At 41.1% G+C, this 18,524-nt stretch overlaps 1 protein-coding gene across 1 annotated transcript in view; it reads right to left on the reverse strand.

The window, feature by feature from the left end:
- Positions 1-18,524, reverse strand: part of CHCHD3 (coiled-coil-helix-coiled-coil-helix domain containing 3) — a 290,963-nt gene that overhangs the window by 112,341 nt on the left and 160,098 nt on the right. The window contains exon 5 of the mRNA XM_077472597.1: positions 18,174-18,257. Within this exon, the coding sequence (XP_077328723.1) occupies positions 18,174-18,257 (84 nt within the window). The remainder of the gene's footprint in view (positions 1-18,173; positions 18,258-18,524) is intronic.

Below are 18,524 nucleotides of genomic sequence, written 5' to 3' on the forward strand. Positions count from 1 at the left end.
GGTCCTTACTCTACACCACACGTGTTTGGCAATTATGCCCGGAAACACAAGGGTTTACCCCATGCAATTAGCTAGATAACCATTAACACCTAAAGCATTGTGAAAGTCAGAAACACAGTGAATTAAAGAATTATGAAAAAATAACTATAGATAATTTAGAAGAGATTCTAAGAAAACAGAAGTAATCAAAAGAAAGTACTTAAAATGTGAATCTGTGCTTTAAGAGACAAAGAAAATACATTTTTTTGTCATTATTATAAGAAAATAGCATTTGGTATAGATGAAAACTGTACAGCATACAGGAACCCTGAGACACTGTGGGTGGAGGAATTGATGCTTAGATGTAATATTCTTGGAAGTCATTTGGTCTTTTGACAGGTGAAGATTTGACATCCTAAAATTGGCAGGAAATTGTCTAATCTCCAAGAGTCAGGCCAGCAACCTTCTCATCAAAGTGTCACACACACTAAAAACTGAAGTAGCATGTCAAGCACTATATTCTAGTATGTGGAGAAGAAACACAGCATTGCATGGCTTTGAGAAGTGCACAGCAACACAAAGGCCAAGGTCCATTCTCATATACAGTAACAGCATACTAGTCAGTGCTGGGTCTATTCTATTACAGAGTTTAGACATTGACAGAATCTCAGCCGGATAAAGACATATGCTACAGTAAATAATTTAAAACTGAAAACGCAAGTTACATTTACAGAGCATGCCTCAAGAAAGATATGCTCATAGAATACAATATGAGAATTCTTGACTAAAGCAGGGTATATGTGCAGTTTTAATTTTTCGCTCAACCAACGAATGGAGTTAAAAAAAAAAAAACTCAGATTTCCACATCCACACAAGCAATGTAGATGCGGGGATCTCCCCGCTGTGCTATTATATTCTGACAGTGGGGACTCCCTTCCCCTGCCAAAATACACTGATCAGTGCTGCAACCATTGGATGCATGCCCTGATCAAATGCTGATTTTTCCAGCAGGCCCCTTTGACAGAAGTTAGTCTAACAAACAGCTTCTATTGAACAGAGAGGTGCACATGGAACAAAATTTTACAGGTTCCTGCTGAACCAGCAGTCTGCCAACATGGCTTTACCTGTAAAATTGCGTTCTTGAATTACAGTACTGAACATACACTCCTTTAAATCTTGACCATGTATTTTATACTGTCCAATTCATGCGAGGATACTGGCAAACAAAGCTGATAGGCCAACACATATAACCCCTCCTGCTTCCAGTATTCATCAGTTTTTGTTAGCAAGCAATCAGGGGAAAATACCAGGACAGATGGGAAGGTGTCTTGTGTTGTGTAGTGTTGTACTACAAGAAAATAATTTTACAGGCATGTCAAATCAAACAATACAAAACATAGGCTCCTCTAAATCTTGATCATGGGACCTCCCTGGGGCAATACAATTGTGCAATACAGCAAACAGAGCAAACAGGCCAAAAACAAGTTGGTTCCCAACTGAAACAGCAGATTGAAGCACGTTACATAGAAGTCAGTTTTAGCATAGGCCTGAACATTCAGCTGATAAAACTTGACAAATGTGTGAATAGAGGACCAGGGGACAGCCTTGCATATCCGAGAAGCAGATGCTTGGTTCTGAAAGGTGCAAAAGGCATTGACTGAACAGGTCAGAAGGACCATAACATTGTAAGGTGTCTTGTCCTTTAACCACTTAAGGACCAAGCCTCTTTCTCAGATTTGTTATTTAAAACAGGTTTTCTTTTGTTAGAAAATTAATTAGAACCCCCAAACTGTGCCAATTATTAGGTCATATATATGTCTGCTCACTTTAACCACATCAGCCCTGGAAGAAATTACCCCCTTCCTGACCTGGCCATTTCTTGTGACACAGCACTGCGGCGCTTTAACTGACAATTGCGTGGTTGTACAAAGTTGTACCCAAACAAAACTGGCCTCTTTTTTCCCCCCACAAATAGAGCTTTCTTTTGGTGGTATTTGATAACCTCTGCTTTTTTTTGCGCTATAAACAAAAAAAGAGAAACAAGTATGAAAAAAAAGAGCACAATATTTTGTACTTTTTACTATAATAAATTAAATAACCAAAAATTGTCTTTAAAAAAAAAAAAAAAACTCTCAGTTGAGGCCGATTTGCATATTTTTGGTAGAAAAAAAATGTAAAAAATAAATAAAATCGCAATAAGCATATATTGATTGGTTTGCACAAATGTTATAGCGTCTACAAAATAGGGTATAGATTTATGGCATTTTTATTATTATTTTTTTTTTTTTACAAGTAATGGCGGTGATTTTTATCTTGACTGTGACATTGCAGCGGACAGATTTGAACCGGGATTTGTGTGTTTACACACAAAGATTCTGGTTCTCGCTGTGTCACGAGTGATCGCGGGAGCCCAGCGGTCATCGCGCCCGCCGGGCACTCGCATCAGCTCCGCGGACTTACTGTGGAGCGTGCACGCCTGCTAAATCATCTTAAAGAGCCGACGTACAGCTACGACAGCTTGCCATCCTGCCGCAGTAAAACTACGATGGCTCGCGTAGGGGAGCCACCCTGCTGCAGTAAAACTAGGATGGCTCGCGCAGGGGAGCCATCCTGCCACAGTAAAACTACGACGGTTCGCGCAGGGGAGCCATCCTGCCGCAGTATAACTATGACGGCTCGCGTAGGGGAGCCACCCTGCCACAGTAAAACTACGACGGTTCGCGCAGGGGAGCCATCCTGCCGCAGTAAAACTACGACGGCTCGCGTAGGGGAGCCACCCTGCTGCAGTAAAACTAGGACGGCTCGCGCAGGGGAGCCATCCTGCCACAGTAAAACTACGACGGCTCACGTAGGGGAGCCACCCTGCTGCAGTAAAACTAGGACGGCTCGCGCAGGGGAGCCATCCTGCCACAGTAAAACTACGACGGTTCGCGCAGGGGAGCCATCCTGCCGCAGTATAACTATGACGGCTCGTGCAGGGGAGCCACCCTGCCGTAGTATAACTGCGGCGACTGATTGGGAAGCCGTTAATGTCTTTTTTCAGTTTAAATCTAAAACTAGATAACATGTCTGTGCAAGGATAGCCTGAATTCTTATAAACCTGAATTCTTATAAACCTGCAATCACAAGGTGCAAATGCAGCATACCTAAAATAAGCAAAATTAGTTAAAGAGTACATATAGCTAAAATAAAATAAAAAAAAAACACCTTTTTTGGCATAACGTGTGGAAGAATTAGAAGAAATTCCTCTCACTTGCTGCTCTGGTGACAATGTTTTCACCAGACAGAAAGGAAAAATCTCCAAAAGAAATGTAAGAATCTACCCAATAATAGAATATGGGTTTTGGGTAGACTAACCTCTAATACTGAACAAACACCAGCTTATTCTCATTATAAGCGAAGTACCAACAATAGGTATTTGTTGAACAATCGTGACAATTGACTAAGCCCTAAACAGAGAAAAAGACAAGATTGTTACATTATCATTGTATTGCACAACTGCTATAAATATACTGTATCTTACCAAAAGGATTACTGTGAAAGTGTTGAGAATAAAGCTGCTCTGCTGTAGAGATGGATGTTTAGGGTTTCATAAATTTGATTTTGTGGAAAATCCTGACATATCATAATGGTGAAATCCTATTTCCTGCATCAGGCAGGACTGATACTATTTAATATCTAGTAAACGAGCTGGCATTAGCTTACAGCTTAATATATTTTGTATTGTTGTCTCTTTAACTCTTTAGCTATAATCCCCAACAGTCTACTGCGTGCATAATAGGTTTAACTCATTCTATGACCAACAAGTGCTTCATTTTAAATTGAAAGTGATACTAAACCTAAAAACATTTTTTACCTTAGTGCATTGCTTACATTAAAAAAAAAAAATGTGTTTCATGAATTAGGTTTACATCCACTTTAATCAAACAGTCTTTACAAATACAACTCCTTTTACAATAAGTCCCCAACAGTACTATTTTGGACAAACTACAAGCATCACTCCGACTAAACATGCACACGAGATAAAACACCATACAATTTTTACTAAGTGCCTGTACATTCGTTAATGTCATTATTATTTTTTTCTTTATATAAGTTAAAAGGACATCTTTACTTTCAGTACAGTTGTCCTTTAATTAGGCCACCCACCTTCTTGAGTGCAGCCTTCCTGGTAAAATATTTACCTTCTTCTCCATAAAAAACTCAAGTGCTAGATTCAGGGGTTTTTACTTTCAGTGTGTTTCAATAAGCAATGCCTTTTTGGGGTGCAGTCCTCCTCAGACTGGAAAATCCTCAAAATACTGCAAAAAACACATAGCAGGGCAAAAACACCTCATGCCATTAACCAATGAGAAATGTATTACATCTACTAAGACAAATGGATGCTCACAAGTGGATAAAAGCTATATGCATAAATCTCAAACACTTCAGCAGACCATGATGTGCTCGTCACAGGATCAAACATGACTGGATAGCTGACGTGTTTCAGGGAACAAACCCCCTTCCTCAGATCAGGTTTGGTCCTATGACGGGCACATCACGTTCTGCTGGAGTAAATGAGATTTACGTATATTGCTTTTATCCACTTGTGAACATCCATTTGTCTTGACAGATGTAATAAATGCATCAATGGTAATGCACAAGGTGTTTGCACCCCTACTATGTGTTTTTCAGTATATTGAAGACTTACCTTCCTCTGCCTAATCTAGTGTTCTTCACTGTAAGGGCTCTACACAGTGCCACACAAGCTATGTTCTTGCTGTATACCACCATGAGTACAACATATTCATAAGAAAGAATGGGAACATGTTCCAGTAATTAGAAAACCAGACACGTGGTCCTGGACCGTGAATCATGCTGGAACAAATATGAAGGGGTTTTTTCCCCCCCAAGGAGGCTGCACTTAGGGGGATGGGGATACTAAAGCCGGTGTCATTAAATAGTTAAAGGGTAACTCCACTTTCATGGGGGAGGGGAGAGATGGCAAAAAATAAATAAAAGAAAATATTATATAGTGTAAACAACTGCTACACAAGTCACATTGTAATTGAATGTTATAAAAATTACCTTATCAATCTGCAGCTCTGTAATTTTCTGTAAAATGCAATGCAAAATGGCAACCTGGAGGCATTCTCCACACAGATGGTGTACAGAACACCCCCCAGATATGCGATATCCTGCTTGCGTGATTTGCTTACTGATTTCCCCAAAAGTCTGCACTAAGATACAAATCACAAGGGTAGATACAACAAAAAAAATTTGGTATAATAATCACAAAAGGAAATCATGTCTAAAGGGATGCAGAATGTATCAATTCAACCAACTGAATTATAAAATCACTCCCATTAGACCCACTGAGAACAGAGGCACAGACAAACACACAGGTATTTCTTCAGAATAACAAAAAGTAGGATTCTGCAACAAAGTTTGGTAAAATGACTTGCAATGTATATAGATCACCCAGAGGAGAATGTTTTTTGCTCAACAAAAGTGAAGTTACTCAGTTCAGAGACATAAGCTCAGGATACTGGTAGTAGAAGGTCTCCAGGGCATCCTGGGATATGAATGCTAAGGGTGTAATTAAGGGTTTAAAAATATAGCACCACAGAGTGCTAGTTTTAGAAAGTCCTTGTAATTCTTCCTCAAAGTGAAGGAGACAACCAAGACCACTTGTGACTATACAGCTGCGTTGAGGGTTGGAAAACTTTGATTTTTGTGAAGCAGCAAGTAGGAATGGTTAGTTGAACAGAACATTAAAAGGACAGCAAGACAGACTCTTTGTGTACCTCTCCTGAGACAGAGTAAAATAAAGGGTTAGGACATCTCTCAGTACACATCCTTCCACATCCAGGGGTGGAGGAAAACCTGTAGTGTGAAGGCATCAGAGCAGGTCTGGCGAGCTTAGAGATAGGTCTGCCAAAAAAAGAGGGACCTGCAATATATGACGACGTCTGCAGGGGGCAAACTGATCCTACATATAAGGAAGAGGTGAAAACATCAATAGGGAGGTGTAATAGTTGATAGTGGAGTAAGAACGCCTTTCCCTTCATGATCACCTAATGTAATGAATTTCCCAAAGAGCAGTTCACCTTGAAAGGGCATGCACAAAAAGCACCTTTCCTTAGCAGTGTCAGCCAAACAAATTATAAGCCATAATGCAATAAGTAGTCAGATCTTGATAGAAGCATCAGTCAAATAATAACTGGTGCAAAATAGAAAAGAAAACTCTACAACGGGAGAAGGGGTGTATCACCCAAGGCCAATAGCAAAAAACTGGAGCCTCAAGGAGTGGGCAGGGTTCTATGGGTACAAGGCGGGGTAGCCCCAGCAAAGCTTTTGCCAATGTCCAAACACCTGAAGATAGCCACATATAACCCATCGTCAAAGAATCAACTACTGTGTCCTGTGCTGTACAAGTATGTACATTTTTTGTCATGTTTGTAGAATACATTTCTAGGGGTACATTACAAGACACAGAATGAAGTATTCTGGAGCTAATAGATTATACTGCCATCAGGAGAATTGGACACTGGTAAAGCAAAGCTGCAAGGGGAGCCCAGTATAGCTTCTTCGACTCCCAAGCATGCTTCCGATTATTAGCAAGCAATTAGAGCAGTGGATCAAAAAAACAGAGGGAAGGGGTCTGTTTCCTGTAATGTACGCCAATAAAACAATTTTAAACGCAAGACAAAACTCAACAGCTCCAAAATAAGGGGTCTAAGTAAATATAGCAGTCTACAAACATGCATCCAGTGGGTACAATATATATATATATATATATATATATATATATATATATATATATATATATATATATATATATATATATATATATATATATATATATATATATATATATATAAAATAAATCTATATATTTAATACAATAATGAAATATAGAACAGCACGCATAAATCACAAATAACTTAAAGTGGTTGTAAACTTAAGTCATGAAATCTGAGCAAAGCACATATCTGTGGGCTTTACTTATCTCTCTCTAAAGCTCTGAGCCCCCCGTTCACACTGGTGCGACTTGTCATGCGATTTTACAGGTCAAACCCGCATGTCAAGTCACACCCTATTGTCGGCAATGGAACTGTTCAAATCAGTGCAATGCCAACTTTGCGGTTAGACACCAATTTGCAAACGCTTTTTCTGTACTACTTTTGGCGATTTCAGGTGCAACTTGCATAGACATCTGTGCATGAAGTTGCACAGATGTCACTCAAGTCACACTGACATGCAGCTTTTTAATCGTGTAATTTCAAGTGAATTATGCACGATTTCAAAGCCGCATTCAGTGTGAACCAGGGCTAAGTGTTGTTTCTCTCTGCTGCTTTGTTCTTGTTATCAGAATGAGCCACTTCTGGTAAGTTTTCCTGACACACAAGATAAAATTTTTGTTGGGGAGGCAGCTCAGCACACAGCATGTCTATTCACAACACAGTCTGATTTGTGAAGGGGGTGTGTTCCTTTCCTCCAATCAGCTCTCACACAAATGTAACTGCAGTCTCTCCGCCCCCTCCTCTGTGATACTAACAGATGCAGAAGAATTTTAACACAATTCTGCCCTTTGGAAGGGATGTAGGGAAGAGAGGATTGCAGAGAAACAAGTAAAACCTATGTAGGAGCATTTGTTTCATCTCTGTGTATCATCTGAGGCTATTCACTTCACTGGGTATATGTGAGGGTTTAAAACCACTTTAACATAAAAATAACAATATAACATAAAAAGTATACTTACTGAAAGTACATTATGTTCCATTTGCTGGTTCCTAAACATTTACATGAGCAAACCTTCCTTAACCCACAGGCTTCGTTCACATGGGGAGTACTAAAGCATATGCCCATAGAAGGCTGTGTTTACTCTTACGGGGATGCACATGTGTTTATTAGTGTATCCCCATGCAGACAGTTCCCTTGAGGTCAACTGTGATGCAGCGGCTGAACGGACAAAGTCGCTGCTCCCAATTTGACATCTGCGTAGGTAGGACATGTCCCTGGAGCTAACACAGCGTGATATCAGGAAGATGCATCCACATGGATGACAAACTGGGAGCAACAGCTGTCTGTGCAACTGCTGCGTCCCAAATTGCAGCATTCCTTTGCAGGTAAACACGGTCCTCCATGGGCATTGGCTTTAGTACGCCCTGTGTGAACAAGGCATAATATTTAATACCATAAACAATTTATGTTTCTTTTCAAGTATTCATAAAACAGGAAGCTGGAGCAGAAGAAAAATGTAACTATTCAAACAAGTTTCAGACTGAAATGAATTATCCGATTACTTAACAGTCAATGAGAACTGTGTCAAGGCCACTTATTCTGCAGTAAATGTCATAGAAATTGTTGCATTATAAGCAAATGAAAAGGCACGTTTTAATACCTTACCAGCTAGATAGCAATGTTTCCTGGTGATTGCATCACTAAGTGTCACAGCTCATCTATATGATTAATTGACTTTTTGATTACTTTGGTTTTTCCAATTAGATGCTTCCTATATTGTGCTAAAAGGAAAAGAACCAGAAGCAATAATAATAAAGGCTGATGACAAGAGAACAGATTAGTGTCAGCTCAGCCTGCTCCTTATGAGGAGAAATTATTATACACATCCACAAGCAGATGATGACTGTCACTTTTAAAACATCTTGCAGTCCCAAGTGATATGATGTCAGCCAAGAAGGTTGATGTTCACATCTTCAGAAACTCACATTTTATACCATGATTGGCTTTACATTTTACTAGCTAAAATATTCAAAAATTTCTGGCATACAGGGATTTAAGATCAGAGATATGTAAAGATATACGGACTGTGCAAGACTTGCAAATGACTAAAGATAGACAAAAAAAAAAAAATCCACTGCCCATCACTTTTACCTCCAGGATTAGAATACAAAATGTAACTACAGACAGGCAGTTTTAAAGCCTGCACTTCTGAATATTTGTGCTTGAACTGGGTCCAACTATACAGAATAAGATTAACATCTGTAATTAAGTAGTACTTTTCAGAGGGATGTAAGAAACACTGCACACCTGCCAGTAAAAGGTTGACGATATATGTTTAGAGAGGCTTCAGATGCAGATAACATAATAATCAGGAGAGCTGCTACACATTTTTACAAGCAACTATAGTTCACCTTTCAGCTCCAGTGAGGACGATGTTAAATACCAGTTCTCACACCTATACAACTCCTATGGACCAGAGCAATATTTATACTTCTGCTATGGGCCTGTTCATTCTGCAATAACTTTGTCATTAGTTAAGATAAAGTAATACATAAATATTTATTTTTTATTTTTATCACAAAGGCTTTCTTTCGGTGATACTGTCCTACCAAAATGATTTCATTTTCTATGTAATCCATAAATGCAACAAGACTTAAAAAAAAACAAAAAAACAGGATTTTTAATACAGCTTACCTGTAAAATACTTTCCTTCATGTACATCAGGGGACACAGAGCCATAGTAGTTACTATGTGGGTTATAGGGCCACTGATAGGTGACTGACACTGGCATGCCCTAAGGCAAGAAGTGCACTCCCTATATAACCCCTGCCACTACTGGGAGTCTTTAGTTTTGTAGCCAAGCAATACAACTGTATACCAAGAAGGGAGGGAACTCTGTGTCCCCTGATGCACGTCAAAGAAAAGGATTTTACAGGTAAGCTGTATTAAAAATCCTGTTTTCTTTTCATACATCAGGGGACACAGAGCCATAGTAGTTACTATGCAGGATGTCCCATAGCAATGGCAACTGAAGGGAAGGAGCCAACAAAAAAGTAGGGCAAAAAGAAAGCCAGAGGACTCATACGGCAGCCTGCAGTACACTACACCCAAAGGCAATAGCCTCATGACCTTTAAAATCAATTTGATAAAATCTGGTAAATGTATGAACTGAAGACCAAATTGCAGCCTTACAGATCTGAGCCATAGAGGCCTGGTGATGCACCGCCCAAGAGGCACTAATCGCCCTGGTTAAGTGTGCTTTAACATGAAAAGGAGGAATTTTCCTTCTTTAACCAGTTGAGACCCGCGCTATAGCCGAATGACGGCTACAGTGCGGATCTCCTTTGCCGGGACTACGTCTATTGACGTCGTCCCGTGCGCGAGCGGCCTGCGTGCCCCCTGAGGGCTGCGCTCGGCACGCTCTGTGATCGCCGAGTCTATGAGACTCGCCCGATCACCGATCCGAGCAAGGGGTCGATCCTGACCCCTTATCACGTGATCAGCTGTCAGCCAATGACAGCTGATCATGTGATATAACGGAGCCGGTAATCGGGACATCAGTCCCGATCACGGCCAGCCCTGCCAGTGCCCACCTGCCAGTGCCCACCTGCCCCCTGCTTTGCCACATCAATAAAAAATGTGTCCCCCCTGTCAGTGCCACCCAGCAGTGCCCACAGTGCCACCCAGCAGTGCTCACAATCTGCCTCAACAAAGGTGCTGCAACCCAGTGCCACATATCCGTGCCCAGCAGTGCCGCCCAGCAGTGCCGCCCATCAGTGGTACCCATCAGTGCCCCTTAGTGGTACCCATCAGTGCCCCTTAGTGCCAACCCATCCGTGCCACCCATCCGTGCCATCTTATCTGTGCCCATCTGTGCCGCCTTAACTATGCCTATCAGTGCCCACCAGTGCAGCCTATCAGTGCCCACCAGTGCAGCCTATCAGTGCTCACCAGTGCAGCCTATCAGTGCCCACCAGTGCAGCCCATCAGTGCCGCCTCATCAGCGCACTTCAATGAAGGAGAAAAATGACCTGTTTGCAAAATTTTATAACAAACTATTAAACATGATTTTTTTTTTTTTTTTGCATCTTTTTTTGTTTGTTTAGCAAAAAATAAAACTCCCAGCTGTAATTAAATACCACCAAAAGAAAGCTCTATTTGTGGGAAAAAAAATGATAAAAATTTCATTTGGGTACAGTGTTGTATGCCCGCGCAATTGTCATTCAAAGGGCATCAGCGCTGAAAGCTGAAAATTGGTCTGGGACTGAGGGGGGTTTAAGTGCCCAGTAAGCAAGTGGTTAAGCCGTAAGCTTGAACAATCACTTGACAAATCCATTTGGAAATGGTAGATTTGGTAGATCTGTTTTGCGAACCTGAGCTGTCCCCTTTAAATAGACTCTGATCACTCTTACTACATCAAGGGAATGTAGTGCCTTCTCTTCCCTAGATTGAGGCTCTGGGAAGGAAGAATAATATCTTGGTTTACATGAAAACATGTCACCAATTTTGGTTGGAATTCAGGATGAGGACGCAAAACCACCTTATCCTTATGCATGAACAAATATGTCTCTTTACAAGACAGAGACACTAGTTCCGATACTCTTCTAGCAGAAGAAATGGCAACCAAAAAAGATTATCTTTCTTGTCAAAAGAGCCAAGGTAATTTCCCGTAAAGGCTCAAAAGGCTGATTCTGCAAAGCCGATAAGACCAAATTTAAATCCCAAGGATTTAGAGGTGCCTTCATAGGGGGATTAATCGGTGTTAACCCCTGGATAAAGCTATGCACCAGAGAGTAGGAAGCAAGAGGCCATTGAAAAAACACTGACAAGGCCGAGATCGGGCCCTTGATCGTACTCAAGGCCAGCTTCATTTCTAATCCCATTTGCAGGAAATCAAGGATCCTGCCTATGACATACTTCCTGGGGTGCCAACACAACACCAAGAAACATATGCCTTCCAGACTCTATAGTAAATGATTCTGGAAGCCGGATTCCTGGCATTAATCAAAGTAGACACTACCAAAGGAGATAACCCACGATCCTTTAGAATGTGGGTTTCAACAGCCAAACCATTAAATTTAGCGCCCATAAGGTAGGATGGAATACTGGGCCTTGTGGGAGAAGGTCTGGCCATAATGGCAGAGTCCAAAGAAACCAAGATCTTCTGGGCCACCAGAATCGCCTCCTTTCGTTCCTGCATGATCTTGCGGAGAAGACGTGGAAGTAGCAGAACTGGAGGAAAATGCATAGATAAGTGAAAACTGATTCCATGGGAAGACTAATGTTGAATCTGGACACGAACAAGTCCACATCCGGAATACCCCATTTCTGACATATCGCTAGGAAGATGTAGGGGTGAAGAGACCATTCCCTCGGAAATAATTGTTGGCGACTCAATTAGTCTGCCTGCCATATTTTCCATGCCTGGAATGAAAATTGCGGATAGGCAAGGAAAGTTGTGTTCTGCCCAAGCTAGAACATGATTCACCTCTTTTGGGCTGCACGACATCTCGTGCCACCCGGGCAATTGATGTAAGCCACAGCCGTGGCATAATCAGATTGAATCCTGACAAGACAATCCCGTAGTCTGACCGTCCAAGATTCTAGGGCCAGACGTACTGCCCGAATCTCCAAAATGTTGATAGGCAAGGTCCTCTCTAACTTGGACCATCTCCCCTGGACAATCTTCTTCCGGGACTGCTCCCCAGCCTAGAAGGCTGGCATCTGTTGACCTTCCAGGATACTGGCAGAAAAGATTTCCAGTTTTGGAGGTTGCTGGATATCAACCACCAATTTAGGCTCTGACGTACGTCAGGAGCCAAGCGTATAGGAAAATCCAAAGCCTGAATCTTTTTGTTCCAGACCGACAGGATGGTGTTTTGTAGCAGTCTTGAGTGAAACAGCGCGTAAGGGATGGCCTCGAAGGATGCCAACATTTTCCCCAATTATCTCATGCACAGCTGAACGCAAGGATTTTTCTTTGCTTTGATAAGTTGAATTAGTCCTATAATGGAACGGATTCTTGTCTGGGGTAAGAATACCTTCTTCTGTATGGTATCTATGACAAACCCCAAGTACTGTAATTAACTTGATGGATTTAAGGAGGATTCTTCTAGGTTGAGTATCCTACCCAGAGATTCCAGGTAGTTTATAGCTGTGATCAGACTTCTGGTATAGACCTGAGACTGAATGATCTATTAAAAGTAGATAGTCTAAATAGGCTAGGACAGTTATGCATTGAACCCTTAATCTGGCTAAAGGAGGTGCCAGCATTTTTGAGAACCCCATGGTGCTGTGGCTAGACTGAATGGCAGGGCCACAAACTGAAAATGATGATTTTCTATTTCGAAGTGCAGAAATTTCTGGTGAGCGGGAAATATTGGCACGTGGAGATATGCACCTTTGATATCGATTGGAGCCCAAAACTCCCCTCCTTGCAGGATGGAACAACCGATCGGATTGACACCATGCAAAAGAATCGGATATTTAAGTGCCGATTCAGATCTTTGAGATCTAGAATGGGTCTTAACTCTCTGTTTTGGTTTTGGAACCGTGAAAAGGTTTGAATAAAAACCTGTGCCCTGTTCCACTAAGGGAACCTCTGATATCACCAACTGGGTTAATAGATGATCCAGAGCTAGAAAGAGACTTCTTTTTCTCTGGATCCCTGGGAACATTTGATCTTAGAAAACGAGGAGACGTGATCGAAAGCTGGTTTTCCAGCATGACCGTTCCAACAGAAGCCAGTCATTAGGTTCTTGCTGAACCAGCCGACTTTCAGTATATGTGTACTGGCCTCTAGCTTAACTAACGCTAAACCTGCTCTCTGCCACATTCTAAACCTAATCTATACAAGCCTGTAAAGCAAAAAACACTGTACTTACCTATCCTGCAGCCAATCTGGTGTGGTCCCAGCATCAGTTGTGGCTACTGTGTAGGTGGGTGCAGGAGAGGCATCCGACAATGGAAGCCCCATAATAAGTCAGTGGGCGACATCACTTCCTGTTTATTTCACAGATTTTGGTCCTCTCCTGCACACAGCTTCCGCCGCTGGAGACCGGCCTGGATCGTGTGCAGAAAAGGCAAGTACGGCGAGTTTTGCTTTACAGGGTTAGATAGATTAAGCTTAGAATGTGGCACAGAACAGATTTACTGTTAGTTAGGTTTTGCCTGGACTTCTCCTCAAAAAAAAAAAAATTGCCACAGTAGATAAACCAGTATAGATTTTCTTTGTCCTGTTAAACCACTTGCCAATTAAGACACTTTTCTAATTTTCCTAGAAAATGACTTAGAACCCCCAAACATTATACAGAGGCCCTAAAAAATAAAATAGCATTCATTGCCATTTTTAATGTCACGCGGTATTTGCGCAAAACAACAATATATAAACACAATTTATTTGTAAAATATGAAAGAAGTCACACCAAGTAAATAGAAACCCAACATGTCATAATTTTAATAATTTAAAAATGTGCACACTCGTGGAATGGCATCAAACTACAGAACTTAAAAATCTCCATAGACGACACTTTCAAAATTTCTACAGGTTACCAGTTTAGAGTAGAGCTACTGCCTGAATAATTGCTTTCACTCTGATATTCGTGGCGATACCCTCACACGTGGTATGAACACAGTTTACATATGTGGGCATGACCTACCTTTGAGTTATTTATTTTATAACATTTTTTGTTTTTTTACACTGTGCCTTTAAAAAAATAATAATATTTGAATCACTTTTATTCCTATTACAATGATAGTAAATATAGCAGTGACGGGTCCTCTTTATGGAGAGATCCCATCTGTTCTCATATTGTAAAGCATTAGATCAAAAAAATTGATTTGATGCTTAAACAAAAAAAAAAATGCCCTTGTTTACTTTGGACACAAGCAGGCTTGCTATGAAGTGAAATTAAATTTAAAGCTTTGGGTTCGGCTCCCCCCTCCCTTCTGGCACTTAGCACCTGTGGCACCTTTAAAGAAAAAACAAAACAATCAAATATACTAAAAATCAATATACTACATTTTTTGGGGGGTGTCTTCAGTTCATTCCAAGAGTTCACCCTTTTCTTTCTCAAGTGGTGGATGGATTTCTACACGCTGCAGAAAGCAGCACCACAAACTAACATTGTTCGGCTCTCTGCAGCAATCTCCTGTAAGCCAAGGGATCTGGGCATGTTTGGTCAAAATCTTCTTGAGCCCTGTGATCACATCAAAACCTTCTTACACTCTGTGATCACAGAAGTAGGTTGAAACTGACAGATGTTCCATTATTGAACTCATAAGCCTATGGACAGTGCCAACATTGTGCCTACAAGACAAGTATAGTAGAAAGAGATGTTTAAATTTCAGGAGCTGTGGGAGAACCATTAATTTATATTTTGCCCAAGGTGGAATTAGGCTAACCAATTTTATAATTTGTTTAATTACATCTACTGGATGGGCTGAATAATATGAATATTTAATAATATGTCTAGTTCATAATAAAGAAAAACTATATGAAAATCACTACACACTGCTTTTATTATATGTGAATAAAATCTGTTAACCCACAAATTGTATCCCATAGAGATTTCCAAAGACTGTTAAACCTCCTTTCTGTCCAGCCCATTTTTCAATACTGTAAGGCCCCTTTCACATGGCCAGTTTGTTGCAGCCTCCGGATTCCTGCGGCAAAAAATCTTGCTGCAGGAAAGACTTTGTTATGCGTCTGGTAGCCCAGGCTCGGATATTGGTACCGGAACTGCAGCTTATTGCTCTGTGTGTAGCTACATGCGATCAGCAGATGCCACTGTCAGTCCCCCGTTTAGTTTAAATGGGCTCTGTGGCTGCAACGCTGTACCTGAATTTTATATCATTTTTTGAGACAGATATAAAATCTAACTAAATGTTAAAATGTGAAAATCCGAGGTGTTCTGCCACATTAGTAACCATGTAAGGTCAGCAGGTTTGCTTCTGCTTTTAAAATGTAACAGTCCGTAGGATTTACAAATACTGTATTTAAGCATATAAGCTGCATTTTGTGTTGAAAATAACTGTGAAATCTAAAACTCCAGTGGGTGTAACAAGATGTCCGCTTGCCCTCTTCTCACTATCGTTACTGTGCAGGAGTGTGGGGTGTAGCAAGATGGCAGCGACAAAACGTCACTTCCTGACGAGACAGCGGCCACCGGGTGTACCAAGATGGCCGCGGCTCCGAAGCTAGGCCAGAGCTACAGCCTTTCCAAAGCAACGCGATCAGCAGAGCGCTCCGCAGATTGCGTGATGTGCCGATCCGAACAGGCTGACCTGTTTGGATCTGGGATCAGTGACAATCCGTTGCACCCCTACTTGCTAGTAGCATATAAAGAATTGGGATTATTGGCAACGTAAACTGTTGGACATTTAGGCTACACTGCTCCACAATTAAGCTGAATAATTCTTCAGTGAAAAAAAAATACAAAAACGTATGGATATAACATTTTCTTGTTAACACCTGAATAACTGTTTGGGCTGCTGCAATTCAGCAGGATGCTTGGTGTAATGCACCTAATTCTTTTAGCACAGACCCCTTCAACCACTAAGTCAGAGGGTAGCCATTAATGAACAACTGTTGCCACAGTTGAATCCTCGGTCTCTGAATCTGACTGAGCCCTTGTTCACAATGCCACGACTTTGAATCCGGCATCCTTGCGCGACTTCATCGCAGTTTTCATATGTCTTCTTTAACATTCTTTTTTTTTATAAGTCAGAGAAACTTGATTCACAACGATTGGAATGGTTTCATTGCCATTATAGGGGCATGGCTTGTCATGCGACTTTGAACGCTCAAGTCATGCCAGAGTGAACTGGGGCTCAGGACTGCTTTCAACAATCATACTCAGAATTTTAAAGATCTCCTCAGTAGTGTACATTTTTTCATATATTTTGGGGAGTTACTTACATATACTTGGACACTGCTACTGTTCCCAGTTGGGGATCATCACACTGGTTTCAGTCATCAATGGTACTAGATGACCCTGAACTGGTGCTGGCTTACACAGCCTTTGATGACACTGAAACTGGTGAGACTTTATCTTTCATGCAAGATTATTTTGTTAAAATAAAGCTTTCCTAACAGAAAAACAGAGGTCGCCACTGTTCATCTCCTTCTCACAGTGCCACATGCCTGGCTTTTATGCAGACCTTCTGGTTTCAATAATTTCAGGCTAGGTTCACATCAGATGTGGTAGGACTGTGTTGGGTGGCTATTCCAGTGCAGTCGCACTGCATGATAGGGAAAAATGTCTCATCTTCCTATCTGCCTGGCTCACACCACTGTTTTGTGGTGGTGTGCGGGCAGTGTGCACTTGAAAAAAAAAAAAAAGCGTGCACTACTGTTTTGCAGAGCAGCGTGAGGCAATCTACTGCCTCGCACCACGCAGTCGGCAACTATATTTTATGAGATGTCTGTGACAACACTGCGCGGATCTTGGCTGGAACGCACAGTGCACCAGCCGTTGCACTACAATGCTGCAGCTGGTGTGAAGGAGCCCAAAGTCTTAGAGCTGCAACAGACATGAATATTAGAAAACTAGGGCAAAGTTAGAAATCCGTATCTATGTCTGTATTTGGAGTCAGTTAGTTAAACTAGCATTTGTAGGATTAGAAGTCAGCAAAGCCTCTATTGCCCCTTAAAAGAGCCCTTTATAATCCAGTATGTTAGTTTCCTAGCTGTAATGCTGATCCAGTGGTTCTAATGCTATCTCACATACTGGCCAATGAAAAGTATCCAATTAAGGAGTTACAACTCCACTGCCTACACACATTTGCTCTGGTTCATTGGCTCTGAGAGTATTAAAACAAAATAAACCTTTGCATTAAAACATTAAAAAAATGGCCTCCGGGAGCTAATGCCATAATGTACTAGGTTTGCACCACATATTAGCACATTATGGTAGACTTACCTGTCAAGAAACTCCCTCCAGTGCTGGAAGACTATCTTCTCCCAGTCTTCATACCAGGCTCAAACTCTTCAGCCTCTTGATTGGATGACCCAGGATAACAACACTGCTGTGCATGCGCACCAGTCACATCATCATGACACAAAGTGGTGCCGCAAATGTATGCTAAGCATACAGGGTTAGTGTATTTTAATGCCGACAGGCAGGAAGAAGCAGTTATGACTTTCTGCTCTTGTGTAATAAAGATGCCACTTGTTCAGATTTTTTTTTATGTCCAATTTGACTTTAAAGCGAAAACCTTGTTCTGACCAGGGAAGACGCATTCTAACTGTAATTGCACACTTGAGTGTTCTCAAAATCAGAAAACTTTACTCAGAATGGCCTTGCCTTGAGTCTTTGATTGATTAAGAGATAGGGTTGATAACAACCATATGTGCAGATGCTTGCTTGTTGTGCACAATGTTCACTGTAACTGTATCTACCATAAGAAATAAGACCTACACCAGTTATAAAGTACATATGTAGAAACCCTTCATTGTTCACACGTACCCTCTCCTCCAGTCTTGCCAGCTGCTCCTTATAATATTCATCCTGTCTCTTAAGATCACGCTCTTTTTCCTCCAGTTTCCTTGCCTGCAAAAGTAAATTAAATAGGTAGTAAGGCAGCGCATTTATCCCAGGCATTTTTGCCTTCAGGTCCAACAATATTCTCTTAAATTAGAAAATATAGTATCTATTTGGGACTTTATATGAGGTAGAGACCATTTAGGTCATATAGCTCTATAGCTCTATTCTCTTAAATTAAACACATGAATTTAAAAACAAGCTGTGTTGCATATGGTAACTTTAAAAAGAGCAACAGAAAAAATAAAATAAAGCAAAAAGGGTAGGGAGTCAATA

Source organism: Lithobates pipiens, unplaced genomic scaffold, assembly GCF_037356315.1.
Source record: "Lithobates pipiens isolate NorthernLeopardFrog02 unplaced genomic scaffold, aLitPip1_a1.2 Scaffold_8, whole genome shotgun sequence".
NCBI classification, from domain to species: Eukaryota; Metazoa; Chordata; class Amphibia; order Anura; family Ranidae; genus Lithobates; species Lithobates pipiens.